The sequence below is a fragment of the Balaenoptera ricei genome, chromosome 4 (genome assembly GCF_028023285.1).
Source record: "Balaenoptera ricei isolate mBalRic1 chromosome 4, mBalRic1.hap2, whole genome shotgun sequence".
Classification (NCBI taxonomy): domain Eukaryota; kingdom Metazoa; phylum Chordata; class Mammalia; order Artiodactyla; family Balaenopteridae; genus Balaenoptera; species Balaenoptera ricei.
Window position 1 is genome coordinate 29,130,563 of NC_082642.1, and position 17,800 is coordinate 29,148,362.

The 17,800-nt window shown below is 36.2% G+C and overlaps 2 protein-coding genes across 7 annotated transcripts in view; one reads left to right on the forward strand and one right to left on the reverse strand.

Annotated features, from left to right (window-relative positions):
• The window catches only part of BTD (biotinidase), a 120,026-nt gene that overhangs the window by 33,417 nt on the left and 68,809 nt on the right, over nt 1–17,800 (forward strand). The window lies entirely within an intron of this gene.
• The window catches only part of HACL1 (2-hydroxyacyl-CoA lyase 1), a 51,376-nt gene that overhangs the window by 32,980 nt on the left and 596 nt on the right, over nt 1–17,800 (reverse strand). For 4 of the 6 annotated variants that reach the window (XR_009502842.1, XR_009502843.1, XR_009502841.1 and 1 more), the window contains exons 2-10: nt 17,653–17,757; nt 15,378–15,418; nt 14,003–14,083; nt 12,842–12,914; nt 11,796–11,873; nt 10,748–10,842; nt 9,025–9,137; nt 5,534–5,669; nt 1,742–1,847 (exon numbers count right to left, since the gene is read on the reverse strand). Coding sequence is in view for 3 of the 6 variants with exons in the window: in XM_059920374.1 (XP_059776357.1) it covers nt 1,742–1,847; nt 5,534–5,669; nt 9,025–9,137; nt 10,748–10,842; nt 11,796–11,873; nt 12,842–12,914; nt 14,003–14,083; nt 15,378–15,418; nt 17,653–17,757 (828 nt within the window). In the remaining 3 variants the exon portion in view is untranslated. Of the gene's footprint in view, nt 1–1,741; nt 1,848–5,533; nt 5,670–9,024; nt 9,138–10,747; nt 10,843–11,795; nt 11,874–12,841; nt 12,915–14,002; nt 14,084–15,377; nt 15,419–17,652; nt 17,758–17,800 lie in introns of those variants that run through there. The other 2 variants (XM_059920375.1, XM_059920376.1) reach the window with 2 other exon arrangements.

Below are 17,800 nucleotides of genomic sequence, written 5' to 3' on the forward strand. Positions count from 1 at the left end.
TACTGAGCCTGCGTGCCACACCTACGGAAGCCCGCGCACCTAGAGCCCGTGCTCTGCAATGAGAAGCCACCGCAGTGAGAAGCCCGCACACCGCAATGAAGAGTAGCCCCCGCTCGCTGCAACTAGAGAAAGCCCGTGTGCAGCAACGAAGACCCAACACAGCCAAAAATCAATAAATAAAAATTAAAAAAAAAAAATCTACTCTGTAGAACTTTAGTATTGTTCCACTATACTCACAGGAATGCATTTGACTTGATCAATTACAGTTTTGAATGTAATGAATAATAAGGTTCTACTTAATTACCCTGGAATTCTTATTCAGAGCAGGAGTTCTCAAATTTCAGCATATATCAGAACCGCCCGGTAGGCCTGTTAAGCCACAGACTGCAAGAATCCACCTCAGAGTTTCTGACCTCAAGAGGTCTGGGGTGGGCCCAAAAATGTACATTTCTAACAGGTTTCCCAGGAGGTGCTGATGCTGCTGGTCCAGGAACCACATTTTGAGACCCACTCCCAGGGAACGGCATGATTACGTCCGGCATGATTCCGTCCTATTTACTCAGAAGCTCCATTTCTGGATGGCCATGGGCAAGCTTCATGGAAAACAGCTTCTTCGAGGAAAAGTAATTTAGGCACACCAAAGGGGATGCACTTTATTCTGTAATCAAGAGGCAGCATCTTCCAGTACAATCCAGGTCTTGCTTGTTTGTGGTTTTAGTTTTCAATGGCCCCTATCAGAAGTTGACTTAGGAAGTAAAAGGTAAGCAGGGAGAAGACAACAATTGCAGCGAGGCCATTAAAATACCTTCACACAATCTGTGTAGGGCAAACAGGTTTGTAGGCAGTACTTTTCACATCAGTAAGGAAACTGGTTTATAAAGAGGGGTCATAAAGATACAAGAGCTTATTCCAAACACATAGTTTTAGCACCATTGTTTAGAGATTTCCAGCCAAAGGGTGTTTGAAGGTTTTGGAATCTAAAAGAATAACTTGATCCCTAACAATGCTGAATGTTTTGTTCTAATCTACCTCCTACTTGAACCTCTTTTGTCTACCTTTAAATATACTTGAACTATGAAGAAGAGGCAAATTATGCTTTTCAAACTATTTAAAACTTGATTTTGAAAGGTTTTCTGGTTAGCAGTAAAGTGGTACATTATGTTTCATAGGCTTGAAAAGGCAGCTTACTTTGGTACCTGTAATTATGCCAGACAATTTATAAAATTCTACTTTTGTAAAAAGAGAAACAGTTCTTTACAAAAGCCAAAAAGAAAGTGGAGCTGATAACGGCTGAGAGAATAATAAACTACACATAGCTCTGATTTTAAATCTCTCCTCTTAGGACTTCCCTGGTGGCACAGTGGTTAAGAATCCACCTGCCAATACAGGGGACGTGGGTTCGAGCCCTGGTCCGGGAAGATCCCACATGCCAAGGAGCAACTAAGCCCGTGTGCCACAACTACTGAGCCCGCGCTCTAGAGCCTGCAAGCCACAACTACTGAGCCTGCGCTCTAGAGCCTGCAAGCCACAACTACTGAGCCTGCGTACAACAACTCCTGAAGCCTGTGCGCCTAGAGCCTGTGCTCCACAACAAGAGAAGCCACTGCAGTGAGAAGCCCGCACACCGCAATGACGATAAGCCCCCGCTCGCTGCAATTAGAGAAAGCTCAAGTGCAGCACTGAAGACCCAACGCAACCAAAAATCAATCAATCAATCAATTAATCTCTCCTCTTTGAGTACCTGGATAAACTTCACATCTGGCTGATATCTTGGAGGCAGTCCAAAATGTAAAATCCAATTTAATCTGGCACCAAATAACACAATTACATCAGCAAATTGCAAAGCCCTATTAAAAAGAAAAATCTGATATAACAAAAAGGATATCTACATTCTTATTTGAATTATTCTAAAGTTAATTTCTAAAGTATTTGGAAAAGTCTAAATAATTTGCATCTTGTACTGGTCTTGAGAATCAGCTTATACGGTAAATTTGATCTTTCAAACTGAAATAATTTATGAAGCCATTCTATTTAAATGGTAATCCAAAAGACGAAATAAGTAGAAAATACTACCATAAGACTTTATCTATACTCTATATCATTTATTACTTTTTTATCATTAGAAAAATTAATACAAGTATACTGTAGATAATCTGGAAAAAGCAGAAAAGTATAAAGAAAAAGCCAAAATCTCCCAATAATACTATCAACTTATAAAGTATTATTAATATCCTGGCATAATTTCATCTAGTCTTTTTTTCTACACATGTGTATTTTTATATAGTTGAGCTTATATACTAAATACTGTCTCATGCACTTTTGCTTATCATAAATGTTTTCCTTTATCATTAAGTTCTTCTTAAATACAAATTTTAAAGGCTACACATTTTGTTGAACACAAATTTATTTCACCTCTTCTCAACTGCTGGATATTTTCTTTGTTATTAACAGTACTGGGTTGCACATCTTCATTTGAATCTTAATATATACTTCATATTGATTCCTTGAAGCAGGTATTTTTATGATGATTGATTCACTTTCCCCAACTGCTTTCAAAAAATATTACACCAAGTGTATTTCTAATGGTTTTATATACCTTAGTATTTTTGTCACTATAACTTCAATTTTTTGATATTTACTTTGATGTCCACTCTGATATTAATAACCCTTGCTCTCCTTTTGTTTACCTCATGCGTCTTTGCTTGTTTTTACACTGTATCATTTTGTTGCCGATGTGGCTCTAATGATGCACACAACTGTCATTATTATTGATCCAATTGAAACGTCATGCCTTTTTCCAGGATAATTTTTATTATAATAATTGCCGTGGGTTTTCTTTTTTCTACTTCTTGGCTATTTCCCATTTTTCTTATCTTTTGTCCAAAGAGGATCTGTTTGTTTTTTTTTTTGCTTTTATCTTCTGCAGTGGCTTATGCTATTTTTCACAGAAATTCAGTTATTATTTCAACTATATAGTCAAAAAAGCTATCCTCATATACTGTTTTGGTCCTGTGGGACCCAATTTAACTAACAGATAAAAACTGAAAATGGAAGGATAGATTTGCTTATAGATACTCCAAAATTTGAAATTGTTGATACTTGAAATTGTTGATACAATTATTTATAGCCCCTTACAATCTTTTCTATATTATTAATGTCATTAATATTATCTTCTTAAAATTCAACAGGAATGAAGATAAACTTCAGCTCAACCCAAGTTAAAGTATATTAAAAGAAAAAACCTTGTAATAATTAATTTGGCTACTGTACAATGTATACTAATATGAAAAAAGTAAACGTATAAGCTTATTAAAATAGCATTAAATGAGCAACATTAAAGATTGAACAGGAAACATGACATTTAAAAACCCCTCAAAATTAATTTAGTGTTTGTATGACAACATGAAAATTACCAAATGTAGAACAGTGGTAAACTGTGGCGAGGGAGGGAGGAAATGGGATCAGGTAAGATATGCAGGGACTACAAACAAATCTGTAATTTTTTGTTTCTTAAAAAAAAAACTTAAAGCAACAACATACTACTTAATATTATATTTGATAAAGTTGAGTGGTGGTTACATAGTGCTCATTAAATTACTCTCTCGTTTGTATATTTATAATATTTCATAATAAAGAAATTTTAAAAAAAACACATGGTTTATCAGAAAGTGTGTTTTAAAAATTTAAAAAGAAGAGGGGCTTCCCTGGCGGTCCAGTGGATAAGACTCCAAGCTCCCACTGCAGGGGGCATGGGTTTGATCCCTGGTTGGGGACTAAGATGCCACATGTGGCAGGGCAAAAAAAAAACAGTAAAAAGAATGAGGTGAAGTCAATTAAAAAAAAAAATCTAAGAAGAAGAGACTTCCAGTGCCAGCCAAGGCTGGGTAATCCCACTCCAGCCTAGCTCTCCCACTGATACAGTGGAAACTCTGAACAAACTATAAAAAGCAACTACCTGAGGCTTCTGAAAAGTAAACAATAGTAGGTGGACCGGGACGAGATCAAAGAAGTGACCCATGCAGGCGGTGAGTTTTTAAGGTTTTCCCCTCTTTTATCTCTTCGCTTTGATTCAGAGCAGTCCTAGTTGCAGAACTAAAGGAAAGCAAAAACTTGGGAGAGAAACCGTGTCTTTTTGGCCAGAAGATCAGGAAAAGGGACCCTGCATGCCTGAGAGCATGGGGGGAAAGCTCCAAAATTTTCTTTTTCTCTATTTCTCTCTCACAGCTGTGCTGTGAGGGCAGCACAGTGGCACTGTGGTAAGTCCTAAGCAGCTAAAATCCCAAGAGAAACTTCATTTTTCAGGCAAGAGGAACTGGGAAAAGGGGCCCCTGTGGTCTGGAGAATATGAGGGCATCCCCCTTATCTTTCATCTTTCTTTTTTTTCCTGCCACTTTGCCTCAAAGGCAGCACCTGTTGTGTGGTACGATAAGGTAGCAGCAAGGGCCAGGAAAAGGGACTCTGGGAAATGGGTGGGCTATGTCTTAAGAGAGAAAAGGAATCCCTAGTTCTGGATATTAACCAGCATGTTTATATCCAGAACTGGGGCTGGGGCTCACCCCTGGGCTGGGCATGTGTGGACAGACCCAAAGGAGCATAGCAAAGGCTTTGGAAATCAACTGACCCTGGAACCATGCTCACAGTGAGTGAGTGAGTCAGAACCTGCAGTCTGAATCTAACCAAGCTAACTGCTTGCTAAAACAAACAAACAAAATCAGCATTCTACAGAGGATTTTGGTATGACCTAGAATCTCACAACACAGTATTCAAAATTCTAGGATACAATCCAAAACTACTCAAAACACAAAGAACCAGAATAATGTAACCAATTTCAAAAGAAAATATAATGAATAGATGCCAATTGTACTGATGACCCAGATGTTACAATCAGTAAACACATACTTTAAATCAGCTATTATAACTATGTTCCATAAGGTAAACAAAAATACTCTTGAAATAAATGGGAAGATAAACATTCTCCGCAGAGAAATAGAACATATAAAGTAGACAAAAGGATTAAAAAGAATTAAACAGTTATTCAGGGACCTATGGGACAATATCAACATGCCTAATATTTGTGTTACTTCAGAAAAGAGAAAGAGATCGGTGTAGAAAAAAATATTTGAAGAAATAACGGCCAAAAACTTTCCAAATTTGGTGAAAGGTATCAATGTACAGATTCAAGAAGATTAGAGAACCCCAAACAGGATAAACTAAAAGAAAACCGTGTCCAGACACATCATAATCAAACTGCTGAGAAACAAAGATAAAAAAAAATTCTGGAAGGAGCCACAGAAAGACAACTACATCAGCGGACAGAGATTCAAATGACTACAGATTTCTCATCTGAAACCATGAGAGTCAGGAGATAGAGGACAACATCTTTAAAGTGCTGAAAAGTCTAAAAAGAAACAGATGTGCTTAAAATTATGTGATTCTTTCAGAACTTCTCCTAGATTCATTAAAGTCACAAAATAATTTAAATTAGCCTGGAATCTGCCAAGCCATTGTATTTAAAATCTGGAGCGCCACGTACCTGGATCTGGCAGCACCTACACAGTTTGGATGGTTGTCAGGGATAACACCCTTTCCCATGGGGGTGGGCAGAAATGGCAATTTACATTGCTCCACCAATTTCCCGATACTCTCCTCTGCACGGGCATAAGCAGCACCTACAAGAAATCGAAATGTATTGGACAAGTCAGTTAAGCTCCAGACACTGTGACCCTTAAAATAGTTCATGTGAAATTGCTTTTAGAACTTCTCAAACATTCTCCTGCTCAGGGCTTAAACTCAAAACAAATTGTGACTATGGTTTTTGTTTTTTGGCCACGCCACGCGGCACGTGGGATCTTAGTTCCCCGACCAGGGATCAAACCTGTGCCCCTGCAGTGGAAGTGCAGAGTCTTAACCACTGGACCACCAGGGAAGTCCTGTGACTACGGTTTTTATCTTTGGTATTTTACAATGTTTAAGAGGGCAATAGTTCTAATTTCCCCCCCAAGTAATATTATCAATTATTCTGAACGACGTCTACCCCCAAACAAAGGTTGCACTTCACATCTCTTGCTGCTCTTAACTGTCAGTTCTATGCTACTTTCCTATTGGATTACTACTCACAATTCCCTGGACACACATCTACTGGTAGGCGCAGGTGGGAAAGGAAGGACTTTGCCCTGACAGGGAAGAGCAACCTCACACGTTGCTCCCCACCACCAGCTAACCAGGACTGCACAGTCATCTAGCCTGCGTACGGAAATTCTAACAAGGCGCCTGCGTTTCTAAAGCTCTGTAGATCGCTTCATAGGCTCTATAATCCTGTGATCACAACAGGACTAACTCGAATGGGTCACATCATTTGTTTTTACAGTTGTGTGCCTGCAGAATAACCATATGCTTTATGCCCTCAGTGGCACTGAAAACAACTTACTGTTTGAATATAGAAATGATTTCGTTTCTAATGTCATCAAGGCCATCGTTTTAGCTATTTAACTTTATGCTCTTTCTGAGGGTTAGTAGAATATTACTCCATATCCAGAACTTATAATTCTCTACTGAGTCTCAGTAAATAGTATAGTATGTTCAGATTCAATTTAATGCTCCCTCCTATAAAACTACCTTAGAATCTTTTGTCATCCATGTAGGATGAAAAATAATCCCTTTTTTTTAATCCAGAAAGTTTCCTTCTATTCTCCTTCTTGCCTCAATATTTGTCCATTCAGTTCCCTCTTCCTGGACTGCGTGGGTTCTCTGTGTCCACTCAGTGACCGGTCACCCATTTTTTCAAGGGGTGGCTACAGCGTCATCTCTTCTGAACGGTCTTTCCACACCACCTACACAAGCACATTGTTGCTGCTTCCCCTGGGAATCCACCTCAGCTGTCTACACACACCCCACTTATTTGTGACCAGGTCTGTCTACTTATAAGTAGGAACCATTATTTCTCTATATACCTCACAAATGTTTTCTATAATCCCTGCCTTATCATAAAGACTCATTAAATGATGGTTAAAGGAAGTACAAAAACTAGCATCCACTGAGCTCTATTATTTTGTTGTTTAATTGTAACAATACTATTGAGGTAGCTAATCTCTATTTTACAAGTGAGGTAACTGAGACTCAAAGCAGTTTTTGCCAAGGTCACAGAGCTAATATATCACATAGCTGTACACAACTCAGCTCTGACTTCAATTTTTTTCTGTTGTCCACCATTTTTACTAAAACTGTTTTTACTTTCTATGTAGTTATTTCCTAAGTAGTTGATAAATGACTAGCATGGTCATAGATGATTCACAGCCCCCTCAGGTCTAGAACATATAATGGATACTATAATAAATTGCTGACATGCGTATAAATTGGTACAATACCTTGGGAGAAAGCAATCGGACAATATGCTCCAAAGGCCTTAAAATATGAATACATTTTAACTTAGTTAATTTTCTTTCTGGGAATCTATCTTATATCCTAAGTATGGAAAAAGCTTTAAGTACAAACGAGTCTGTTGCAGCTATTCTAAACACAAACAAAAACTGGCAAAGATTTAAATATTTGCCAGTAAAGTATTAGTATATACATGAATGGGCATTAAAAATATTTGGGAAAAAATCTAAGACCATGAGAAAATGTTATTCTAACGTTAAATGAATTAAGTATAATACGAAACTGTCTAATAGCGTGGCCATTTGACCCAGCAATCCCACTCCTAGGTACATACTGAAGAGAACTGAAAATATACATCCACACAAACATTTGTACATGAATGTTCATAGCAACATTTTTCACAGCAGTTCAAAAGTGGAAACATCCCAAATGTCCATTAACTATGAATGGATTAAATTAAATGTGGTATATCCGTACAATGGAATAATAACAATAATAACTATGAATTACACTTATTATTATATTATATATAATTATAATAAATATATTATCACTATTATTCAGCAATAAAAAGAAATGATGTACTGATACACGCTACAACATGGATGAACCTTGAAAACATTACGTTAAATCAAAAAGGTCAGTCACAAAGGACCATACATTATATGATTCTATTTAAAAGACGTGTCCAAATAGGCAAATCTATAGAGACAGAAAACAGATTCACGGTTGCTTGGGGCAGAGGGCTAAGGAGGTTTGGGGTGACAGCTAAGGGATGTGGGGTTTGGGGGAGGGTAATGACAATATTCTAAAATTGATTGTGGTGATGGATGCACAACTTTGTAAATATACTAAAAGATATTAGATTGTATACTTAAAAAAAAACTGTCTATACAGTATGATCACAATGTATAAAATATACATGCAAAAAGTAATACAAAAGTACTACATGTTAAAATGTAGTACTTCTTTGGATGAAGGGATTTCTTCTTTCTAATCTTCTGGATTTTCCAAATTTTTAATAATATTCATGTGTAATCTTCATAATGGAAAAAAACACATTTTATTCATAAGAAATGTAATAGGGACTTCCCTGGTGACGCAGTGGTTAAGAATCTACCTGCCAATGCAGGGAACACGGGTTCGATCCCTGGTCTGGGAAGATCCCACACGCCAAGGAGCAACTAAGCCCGTGTGCCACAACCACTTAAGCTTGTGTGCCTAGAGCCCACGAGCCACAACTACTGAGCCCGCGTGCCACAACTACTGAAGCCTGTGCGCCTAGAGCCCGTGATCTGCAACAAGAGAAGTCACCACAATGAGAAGCCCGCACACAACGAAGAGTAGCCCCCGCTCGCCACAACTAGAGAAAGCCCACGTTCAGCAACGAAGACCCAACGCAGCCAAAAATAAATAAACTAAATAAATTTACAAAAAAAAAAAAAGAAATGTAATAGGTGATATTCCAGGCATTCTAGAATAATTCTATGATTTCAAAACTAATAAATAATGCTAAATGAATAAAGAGAATTTTTATTCCAATTTCAAACATTAGAGCCGATGCTAATAAATCATGAAGACAATTTCTAAACAGAATCAGCATTCTTTTGAAAGCCTAGCAAGACTTAGAGCTCCATTCAATGCTACCTTTCCCGATGATAAGAAGGGGCTGTCTGGCATTCCTAATAACAGATGCTGCCATACATACAGCAGAGCTTTCTGCCATACTAACAGGAGGGGGCGTGCAGCACTCCACGTACCTGGAAACAAAGAGCTCTGTTAATTAGGAGGCCAACTTTTAAACTTTTTTATTGTGAAAATATCAAATACATAAAAAGGTAGAAAAAATAGTATAATAAACTCCATATGCCCACCCTGTAAATTCAACTACTAATATTTTACCGTATTTGCTTCACACATACACACATAAATATACATATACATTTCTTCCTAAACCATTTGACAGTAGATTACCGCAGCAAGACTTAAAAATTAAAAGATAAAGACTTTCTCCCATATAACCATAATATCCTTGTCATACCTGGTAAATTAATATTTATTCCCTAAGATCATCTAACAACCAAAGGAGCAATTCACTGACAGGAAATCTGAGTTAATGGCTTCACACTGTCGTAGTAGTTGTTGTTGTAGTAATAATAAAAAACATACTAAAAGTTAATATTTCATACCTACTATGTGCCATTTATCCTTATTTAATTTTCAAAATAATGAGATTAGGTATTACCATTATCTCTGTTTCACTACTGTGAAAAAAAAAAAAAACTCAAAAAGTAGGTAACTTGCCTGGGGTCCCCAGATGGCATATGGCAAAGACTGGATTGAAAATGGTTGTTCTGTCTCGAAAGTCCATGCTTTTAACTACCTCACTATATTTCCACTCACTGAGTAAGTCAATATTTTAGTACCACAATATGCATTAGTAAAAGAAATATTAAATATTAAAACTGTCATAGTTAAGTATTTCTAGACACCAACTCCTCAGTGTTTTAGTTCATTTATCCCAATTAATAAACATCATACTGTACAAAACTTGGGCATATAATACCAAAAAAGGACATCCAAATCTTTACAAAAATTTTAAAGAAGGCTTACAGAGTTAACTTACCTAAGGTACATCTCCCCCCAACCCCAATAATATTATTTTGATTGTCATGTTCAGGTATTATGAAGAACAGATGTCCTTTTTGTCTGACTCTCCCAAATGGAAACCTCTACTTGGTATCCTGAGTGAACAGAAGTGCCCACTGTCTCTCTGTAGTCACTAGGTCCATGACAGCAGGAATGTGCTAAATGGTACTCAGGGTGATGCATTAACCCAAGTACCCATCCTTACCAGGCGTGACTTAGATACCAATTTATTGTACTTATTGTTCACTCAGTGTTTATTTATGGAATAAGGGAACTTGGCAAATCACAGTAACATCTGGTGTTGAAATATTTTTAAATCACAGAGACAGACTAAAATTTTTTATGCTGAGTTCTTACTAGAACTATTTGAAAATTACTATTTTTCAATAGTCACTTCATCTCTTGGTTTATACCATGAAGACTCTAAGTAACCATACTACATGAGGATTAGTTTTTTATGGTTACTGAAATAATAATTTCAAATGAGGAGTTTGGGAAGCTCCAAGTATTTGATGTAGTAATTAAACCCCAAAATAATTCCTAAATAATGCCATTTTAATTAAGAGAATTAAGCCCTTTGGCCAGGATTCAGTTTAATTACTAAATCTTCAAAAGTTAAGACAAACTGAAGATTAACTTATAAACTGCTAGGTAAATTCTTTTTAAAAGGTAAGCATTATGGTAACACAATTAAGAAAGACTCCACTTAACTATTACTCACCTTATAGAATCCACATTCACCTGGAGGTTCACAAAATCTGCAGGTATGTCAACATAGCAAGCACCTGGACGACCATAAATACTGCTTCTCACTGCCTAAGTTCATTACAAATGGAAGAAAATATTTTAAAAATCTCAATCCTTATTATCACATTCCACTCAAAGAGAATTTAAAATTGTGAAATGAACACTATTTTGATTTTTCTCGACATCCTTAGTTGATGCAACATCCTTAGAAGTAACCAATTTTAATTACATTGAAATGCCCTCTATTGATTCTATATACTTTAAAAGATATTTTTGTTTAAAAGGGGAGAGATAAGAAAGAAATACGCACTTAGGGCTTTAAAATTCATTTTCTATTACACTTTAGTCCTAGAAATTATCTACTAGGTTCTGCCTACCAGTCTTTACTTTATAACATTACTTTCACCTGCTTCCTAATTCTAATGATTTGGCAAAGGTTTCAGAAACTGTGATGTTGTAACATGTATCAAATGGTTTCTATAACACATGGTTTTTGAAACAGCTCAAATGTAACTTCACATATAAAACTAATTTATAATACACTGTTTAATCAACTAATAGATGGTCTTATATTAATACTAATGTAAGTACTAATTATCAAAAACTTAAGTAAATTTAAGTAATAATACTTAAATAATTTAAGTAATAAGTACTAATTTTCAAAAATTTAAGTAATTTAAGTAATAATACTTAATAATATAAGTATTATTTTCAAAAATAATCTTGCAAAAGCATAAGATAAAGGGTACCCAGGATTTCATTATATCCTTCTTTTTACTTTTCCATAATTTAAAAAAATTTAAAAACTAGAGGGGAAATTTTTTCAAAATAATTTACTTTATCTGTTTCTTTAAGTTAATGACAGTGAATATTAAAATGTACATAGCTACTTATCAATATCATTGCTAACTGCCTGAATATATTCCAAATTGCTACTCATTCTATGGAGAATAAAAGTAACACAGGTATAAGCAATTGAGAAAAAGCAGCTGACTTGGAGAGCTTGTAATTAAATACTGTACCTTTTCGATAATAGAGGGAATAGCTTCTATGCTACTTGGCCGGGCAGAGAACTTGCTATATAATCTACAAGCTTCAACCTATATGTGAAAAGAAAATCACTTAAAATTCAGCTCATGTATCATATTACTCTTCTGAAAGAAGACAAAATCTTAAGCCATTACTTTCCATTATGTTTAGAGGCAAGATGGAGAAAAATGCATTACCTAGATTGTTTCTTAAAAGCCTATTCAAAGTACAACCAAATCTCTGCCTTGGTGTGATTCAGGAAGAAAATCAAAACAAGACACAATTTTCATTTCTTAGACTGGCAAAAATAAAAAAGTTAGATAATACCCAGCATCTACCATAATATAGGAAAACAGGCACTCTCATAAACTCTGGTGAGAATATAAATAGGAAGGGAAGTTGACACTGTCTCCTAAAAATGTAAGTAAGTATATCCTTGGGCCCAGAAATTCTACAGCCAGGAATACACAACTTCATCTGTTATATCTCATTACAATAATAATCTATTTTTACATTTCTGCCAGTTTTCCTGTTATATATTTTGTTGTTATGCTGTTTGGCATAAATTCAGTAGTGTTAATTTTTCACTGTTTCATGTGCTTTGAAGCACTGTATATTCCATAGAAACCGTTTCTCTTAATACTTTTTGATATAAAATCTACTTAACAGTTGGTAGTCTTAGTCCCACAGGTATGAGTAGGAGTTTTCCTCTCAACTTTTCTCTTCCTCCAAGTCTGAGAGTCCCAAACCATTTTTATTCCTGCATTTTCTTGACTCTTTGAAGAACTTATTTTCAGAGTTTAAATTTCTGTCAAAAAGGTGTATTTCTTGGAAGATTGCTCCTAAACAGAACCTAAGCTTTCTTAATAACCACACTGAGAGTTTCTTGTACTTGAGGAAAATTTCCTTTAAAATATCTCAGGTACTTTTATTTTAATTGTTTATTTTGCAGACAGGAGTTTTAATTTCTTCTCCCTAAATCTTAATGGAGTATACTTAGTTACTAAATGATAGAGGGAAGATCTTAAGAGTTGGGTACCTGAGGAAACTCCTGAAAGGCCCCCATTGTTTCCTGACTTCTTTCAGAGGAACCACCAATCACAATCAAGGGCCTGAAATATTAATTTTTTTTAAAGAGAATTACAAATGAGATCAACACGTAAAGTACTCAGCAAGTGCCCAATGAATAATAAACACTCAATGAATGTTAAAAAAGAGAGAAAGAGAGAGAATTACATTTTCCCTTAAAAACTGCCAATTTAGAAAGATTTAGGAAACAACTTCGTGTGAGAGAACACTTCCTCAATTTTGGAAAAATCTGTAATTTGTAGTAAATATTTTTCCTCCATGCCCCTCTCTCCCCTGCCTCTTTTGGATACTGATTCTAAACCTCTGGGTGTGATGATGTAAAATGAATTGTTATGCCCTTCCTATTATTCTTGAAATTAAGAGAAGGAAAAAACTTTTGTCACACTTTCCTAAATGAGTCTATTTGGAAATGGCAGAATGAAAAAAATTCCTCAGCAATAAAATTCTTATGCTTTGGGGAGAAAAAAGAAAAGATACAGCAAAGTTAAACTTACTCAAAAATTATCAGACACTAAGGTAGATAAGAAAGAGAAAGTGTAGTAAGGATGAAAGAAGTCAAACCCTAAAAAGTAGGAAACACATGGCAAGAAAGAAAACAATGTCCTTCCCACAGGAAATTTAAACATTTTATGAATTGATCAAAACATAGCCCCCTTTAACATGATCTTATCGGTAAAGAACCAGAGATGGGATTAAGGGCAAGAGCAACTAATCTGCTTATAAAGCCAACTCAATAAATATAAGATTTCAATTATCCTGCTAGTTATGCAAGACCAAGTGAAAAATTAAATACATTCTTGCATATTGAGCTGGGATCTTTGATAAACAGTTCTTCACTTAAAGAGACTTATACACACATTCACAAATATATATATATATATATATATATATATGGAATATACACATATTCATTACAAAATATTAATAGTCTTTTTTTCTAGGTAAGAGAGCTGTTGATTTTTTTTTCTTATTTTCTTCCTAACTCTCTCAATTTTTCACTAAGCCATTTCCTCATGCACCTGACCCCTGGTCTTCCCACCACAGATCAGTGGTTGCTCCACTAGGTAAAACCATGCGTTGAGATTTTTAAGAAAATGTTTTAAGTAATTACCAACAGTTCATGTTTGCATTTGCCATACCACCCAAAGCATGGATGAGACCTGGGCCAGAAACAACAAGGCAAACTCCCGGCCTAAAAGCAAAACAGAATTAATTTTATTAAAAGCAGGTCAAATGCAATACTTGATTCATATCACTTTAGGGTGAAATGTCACCTTCTTGGACTTCAAAGGCAGGACATATAGATCTTTACTACAATTGTAAAACAATTATTAGAATATATTTTTAATTAGAAAAAAAAAGGTTATATCAGTCTTCCTGCAAGAAATAAGGTACCTCACACTGTATTTCACTAACCTCTTTATACTTTGCTCCTATTATATTTGGGCTAAATCAAGTTGATTGCATACAGAAGCAAATTTTTGACTAATGGTTACATTTCTGTATGGAAAAAAAGTGTTTTAAAAAATTTTCTTAACAAATAAATATATAATGTAAATTGGTCTTTGCCAGAAAGTAATTCTGAAATGTAGTGCTCTGCCCCAATTTTTTAAATTGAACTTGAATGCTTTACCCCAGATGACTTTTTAAGCTTAAAGCACTGAAGAAAAAGGTATCTCCATATAATTCAACTTGCCATTTTCAATTTATAAAGTAATTTCTTAAGAACCTCTATTTAAGACAGTCTTTAAATTGGTGCAGCCACTGTGAAAAACAGTATGGAGTTTCCTCAAAAAACTAAAAATAGAACTACCATACAATCCAGCAATTCCACTCTGGGTATTTATCAGAAGAAAACAAAAACACTAATTCCAAAAGATGTATGTACCCCTATGTTCATGCAGCACCGTTTACAATAGCCAAGATATGGAAGCAACCTCAGTGCCCATCCATGGATGAATGGGTAAAGAAGATGTGGTTGATACACACACACAATATTACGCAGCCATAAAAAAGAATGAAATCTTGCCATCTGTGTCGACATGGATGGACTCGGAGGATATTATGCTTAGTGAAATTAGACAGAGAAAACCAAATACCATATGATTTCACTTACATGTGGCCTCTTAAAAACAAAACAATGAACAGAAAATAGACTCAGAGACAGAGAACAAACTGGTGGTTGCCAGAGGGGAGGTGTGTGGAAGATCGGATAAAATAGGTGAAGGGGATTAAGAGGTACAAACTGCCAGCTATAAAATAAATAAATCATCAGGATGAAATGTACAGCATAGGAACACAGTCAATAATATTGTAACAACTTTGTATGGTGATAGATGGGAACTGGTCTTATGGTGGTGACCATTTCATAATGTATAAAAATACTGAATCACTATGTTGTACACCTAAAACTAATATAATACTGTATGTTAATTATAACTCAGTTTAAAAAAAGAAGTTGAGATAAAACATAGACTTGAGTTTACCTGCCTGTCAGATATCCAACCGCAGAGGCAGCATAACAAGCCTACGAAGAAAAAACACTGGGACTTAAGCATTTTGGGACTCTTATAGTATTAAATTGTATTAAGTAATAAGTATTATTAAGTATTATACATGTATTAAGTATGTATATAATAATTCACTCTCAAGTAAGGGGGAATTGGAACATTTTTCATTCTAACAAGTAATGTTCTACCTGTAAATTTCAAATAATGGTTTAAGCATCTAATTCTAATTTTTAGTTTTTCAAGGAATTTGTCCATATCATCTAGTTTATTCATAGTATCATCTTATAATTGCTTAAACGTCTGCAGGATCAATAGGAATGTCCTCTTTTTTATTCCTAACATTGATAATTTGTGTTTTTTCTCTTTTATTCTTCATCAGTCTTGCTAGGGATTTACCAAATTTATTAATCTTTTCAAAGAACCAATTTTTGGATTTGATTTTTTTCTATTGTTTCTTTGTTTTCTCTTCCATTGATTTCTGCTTGTTTTAAAAAAATTAATTAATTTATTTATTTATTTTTGGCTGTGTTGGGTCTTCGTTGCCATGCGTGGGCTTTCTCTAGTTGCAGTGAGCGGGGGCTACTCTTTGTTGCGGTGTGTGAGCTTCTCATTGTCGTGGCTTCTCTTGTTGCGGAGCATGGGCTGTAGGCGCGCAGGCTTCAGGAGTTGTGGCACGTGGGCTCAGTAGTTGTGGTACGTGGGCTCAGTAGTTGTGGCTTGCGGACTCTAGAGCTCAGGCTCAGTAGTTGTGGCACACGGGCTTAGCTGCTCTGCGGCATGTGGGATCTTCCCGGGCCAGGGCTCGAACCCGTGTCCCTTGCATTGGCAGGCAGATTCTTAACCACTGTGCCACCAGGGAAGCCCAATTTCTGCTTTTGTACTTACTATTTTACTACTTTCAGTTTGGGTTTACTTTGGTTTTCTTTTTCTAGCTTCTTAATATGTAAGCTTAGAGCATTGATTTTTGATCTTCTTTACTAAGTATAGATTCATTTAAAACTATTTCCTCTAAGAACTGCTTTAGCTGTAGCTTACATGTTTGAGATCTCATCTTATCATCATCATTCAATTTAAAATGTTTTCATTTTCCATTGTGATTTCTTCTTCACCCCACTGGTTATTTAGGGTCCATGGTGACATCCCCTTTTTCACCCCTGACACTGGTAATTTGTATTTTTTCTCTTTTATTCTTAATCAGTCTGCCGTGAAGATTATTGATTTTATTAATCTTTTCAAATATTTACAAAGGATTCAAACGTATTGAATTTCCAAATGTTTGGGGATTTTCTATCTTTCTGTAATTGAATTCCAGTTTATTTCCATATGGTCAGGTCACATATACTGTTTGTTTCCAATCCTTGGAGATTTGTTGAAATTTCCTTTATGGCCTTCATATGGTTAGTTTTTATTTTTAAACTGCACTTCAGCTCATTACAGGAAGACAGGGAAGGTGCTAAATTAAATACAAGATAACCTGGAAAAATGCTAAATGCCCTTTAGGAAGAAATGAGACTGGGTTGGCAAAATGTCCTAACCTCCTTTCTTGTGCTTCCAATAAGCCTCCAAGAAGGGTGGCAAGGCAATGAGGTGGAATGAGCACTGGACTGGGGCTTAGGACACCTCTGGAGTCCAATCACGGCTTTATACCATTTGTGATACCCGTCACCTTGCAGAGCCACCTACTGTACCACATGAGACAGCCTTCACCCATTCACCCTACAGGTACTACCAGACCTCCTATCAAGTGCAGGCTCTACCTACGCACTGGGGATACAGATGTGTCAAGAAGAAATAATATCCGTGACCCCCTGGAGCTCAGAGCCTAATAGGGAAGTCAGACGGGACAAATAATACACAGACACAGACACATAATAATAGTTAGTTACAGAGTGAAGGTCAGGGGGCCAGGATTCAGACCATGTAAATGTCCCTTCCAATTCTGACACTCTAGACTGCGCAGAGTACAATACTGTATAGTGTAAGAGCATGGACTCCAGACCCAGAATACCTAGGTTCAAATCCTGGCTCTGCCAATACCAGCTGCCTCCTTGAGCAAGTTTCTTAACCCCTCTGGGTCTCACTTTTCTCATCTGCAACTAGGATTAACAATGGTTCTTGCCTCCTAGGACTGCTGTGATTGATACGTGTTAAGTATTAGAGGAGAGGTAAGCGGCGACTGTCCGCAGTGAAAATTTGCCATTACTATTACTCATCCCCAATCATGCATTCGGCTCTCCGAGTCCATACTTACCGCCTGCTCGTTCCTCATCCCGATGTATCTGATGCCCACCTCCTGGGCAGCAAGGGCGATTTCGGTCACCGGGATGCCTACGATGCCAAACATGTAATTCACATCCTGGGGGCCAAGAACAGAGGAATGAGGCCGCTAAAAGGAAAAC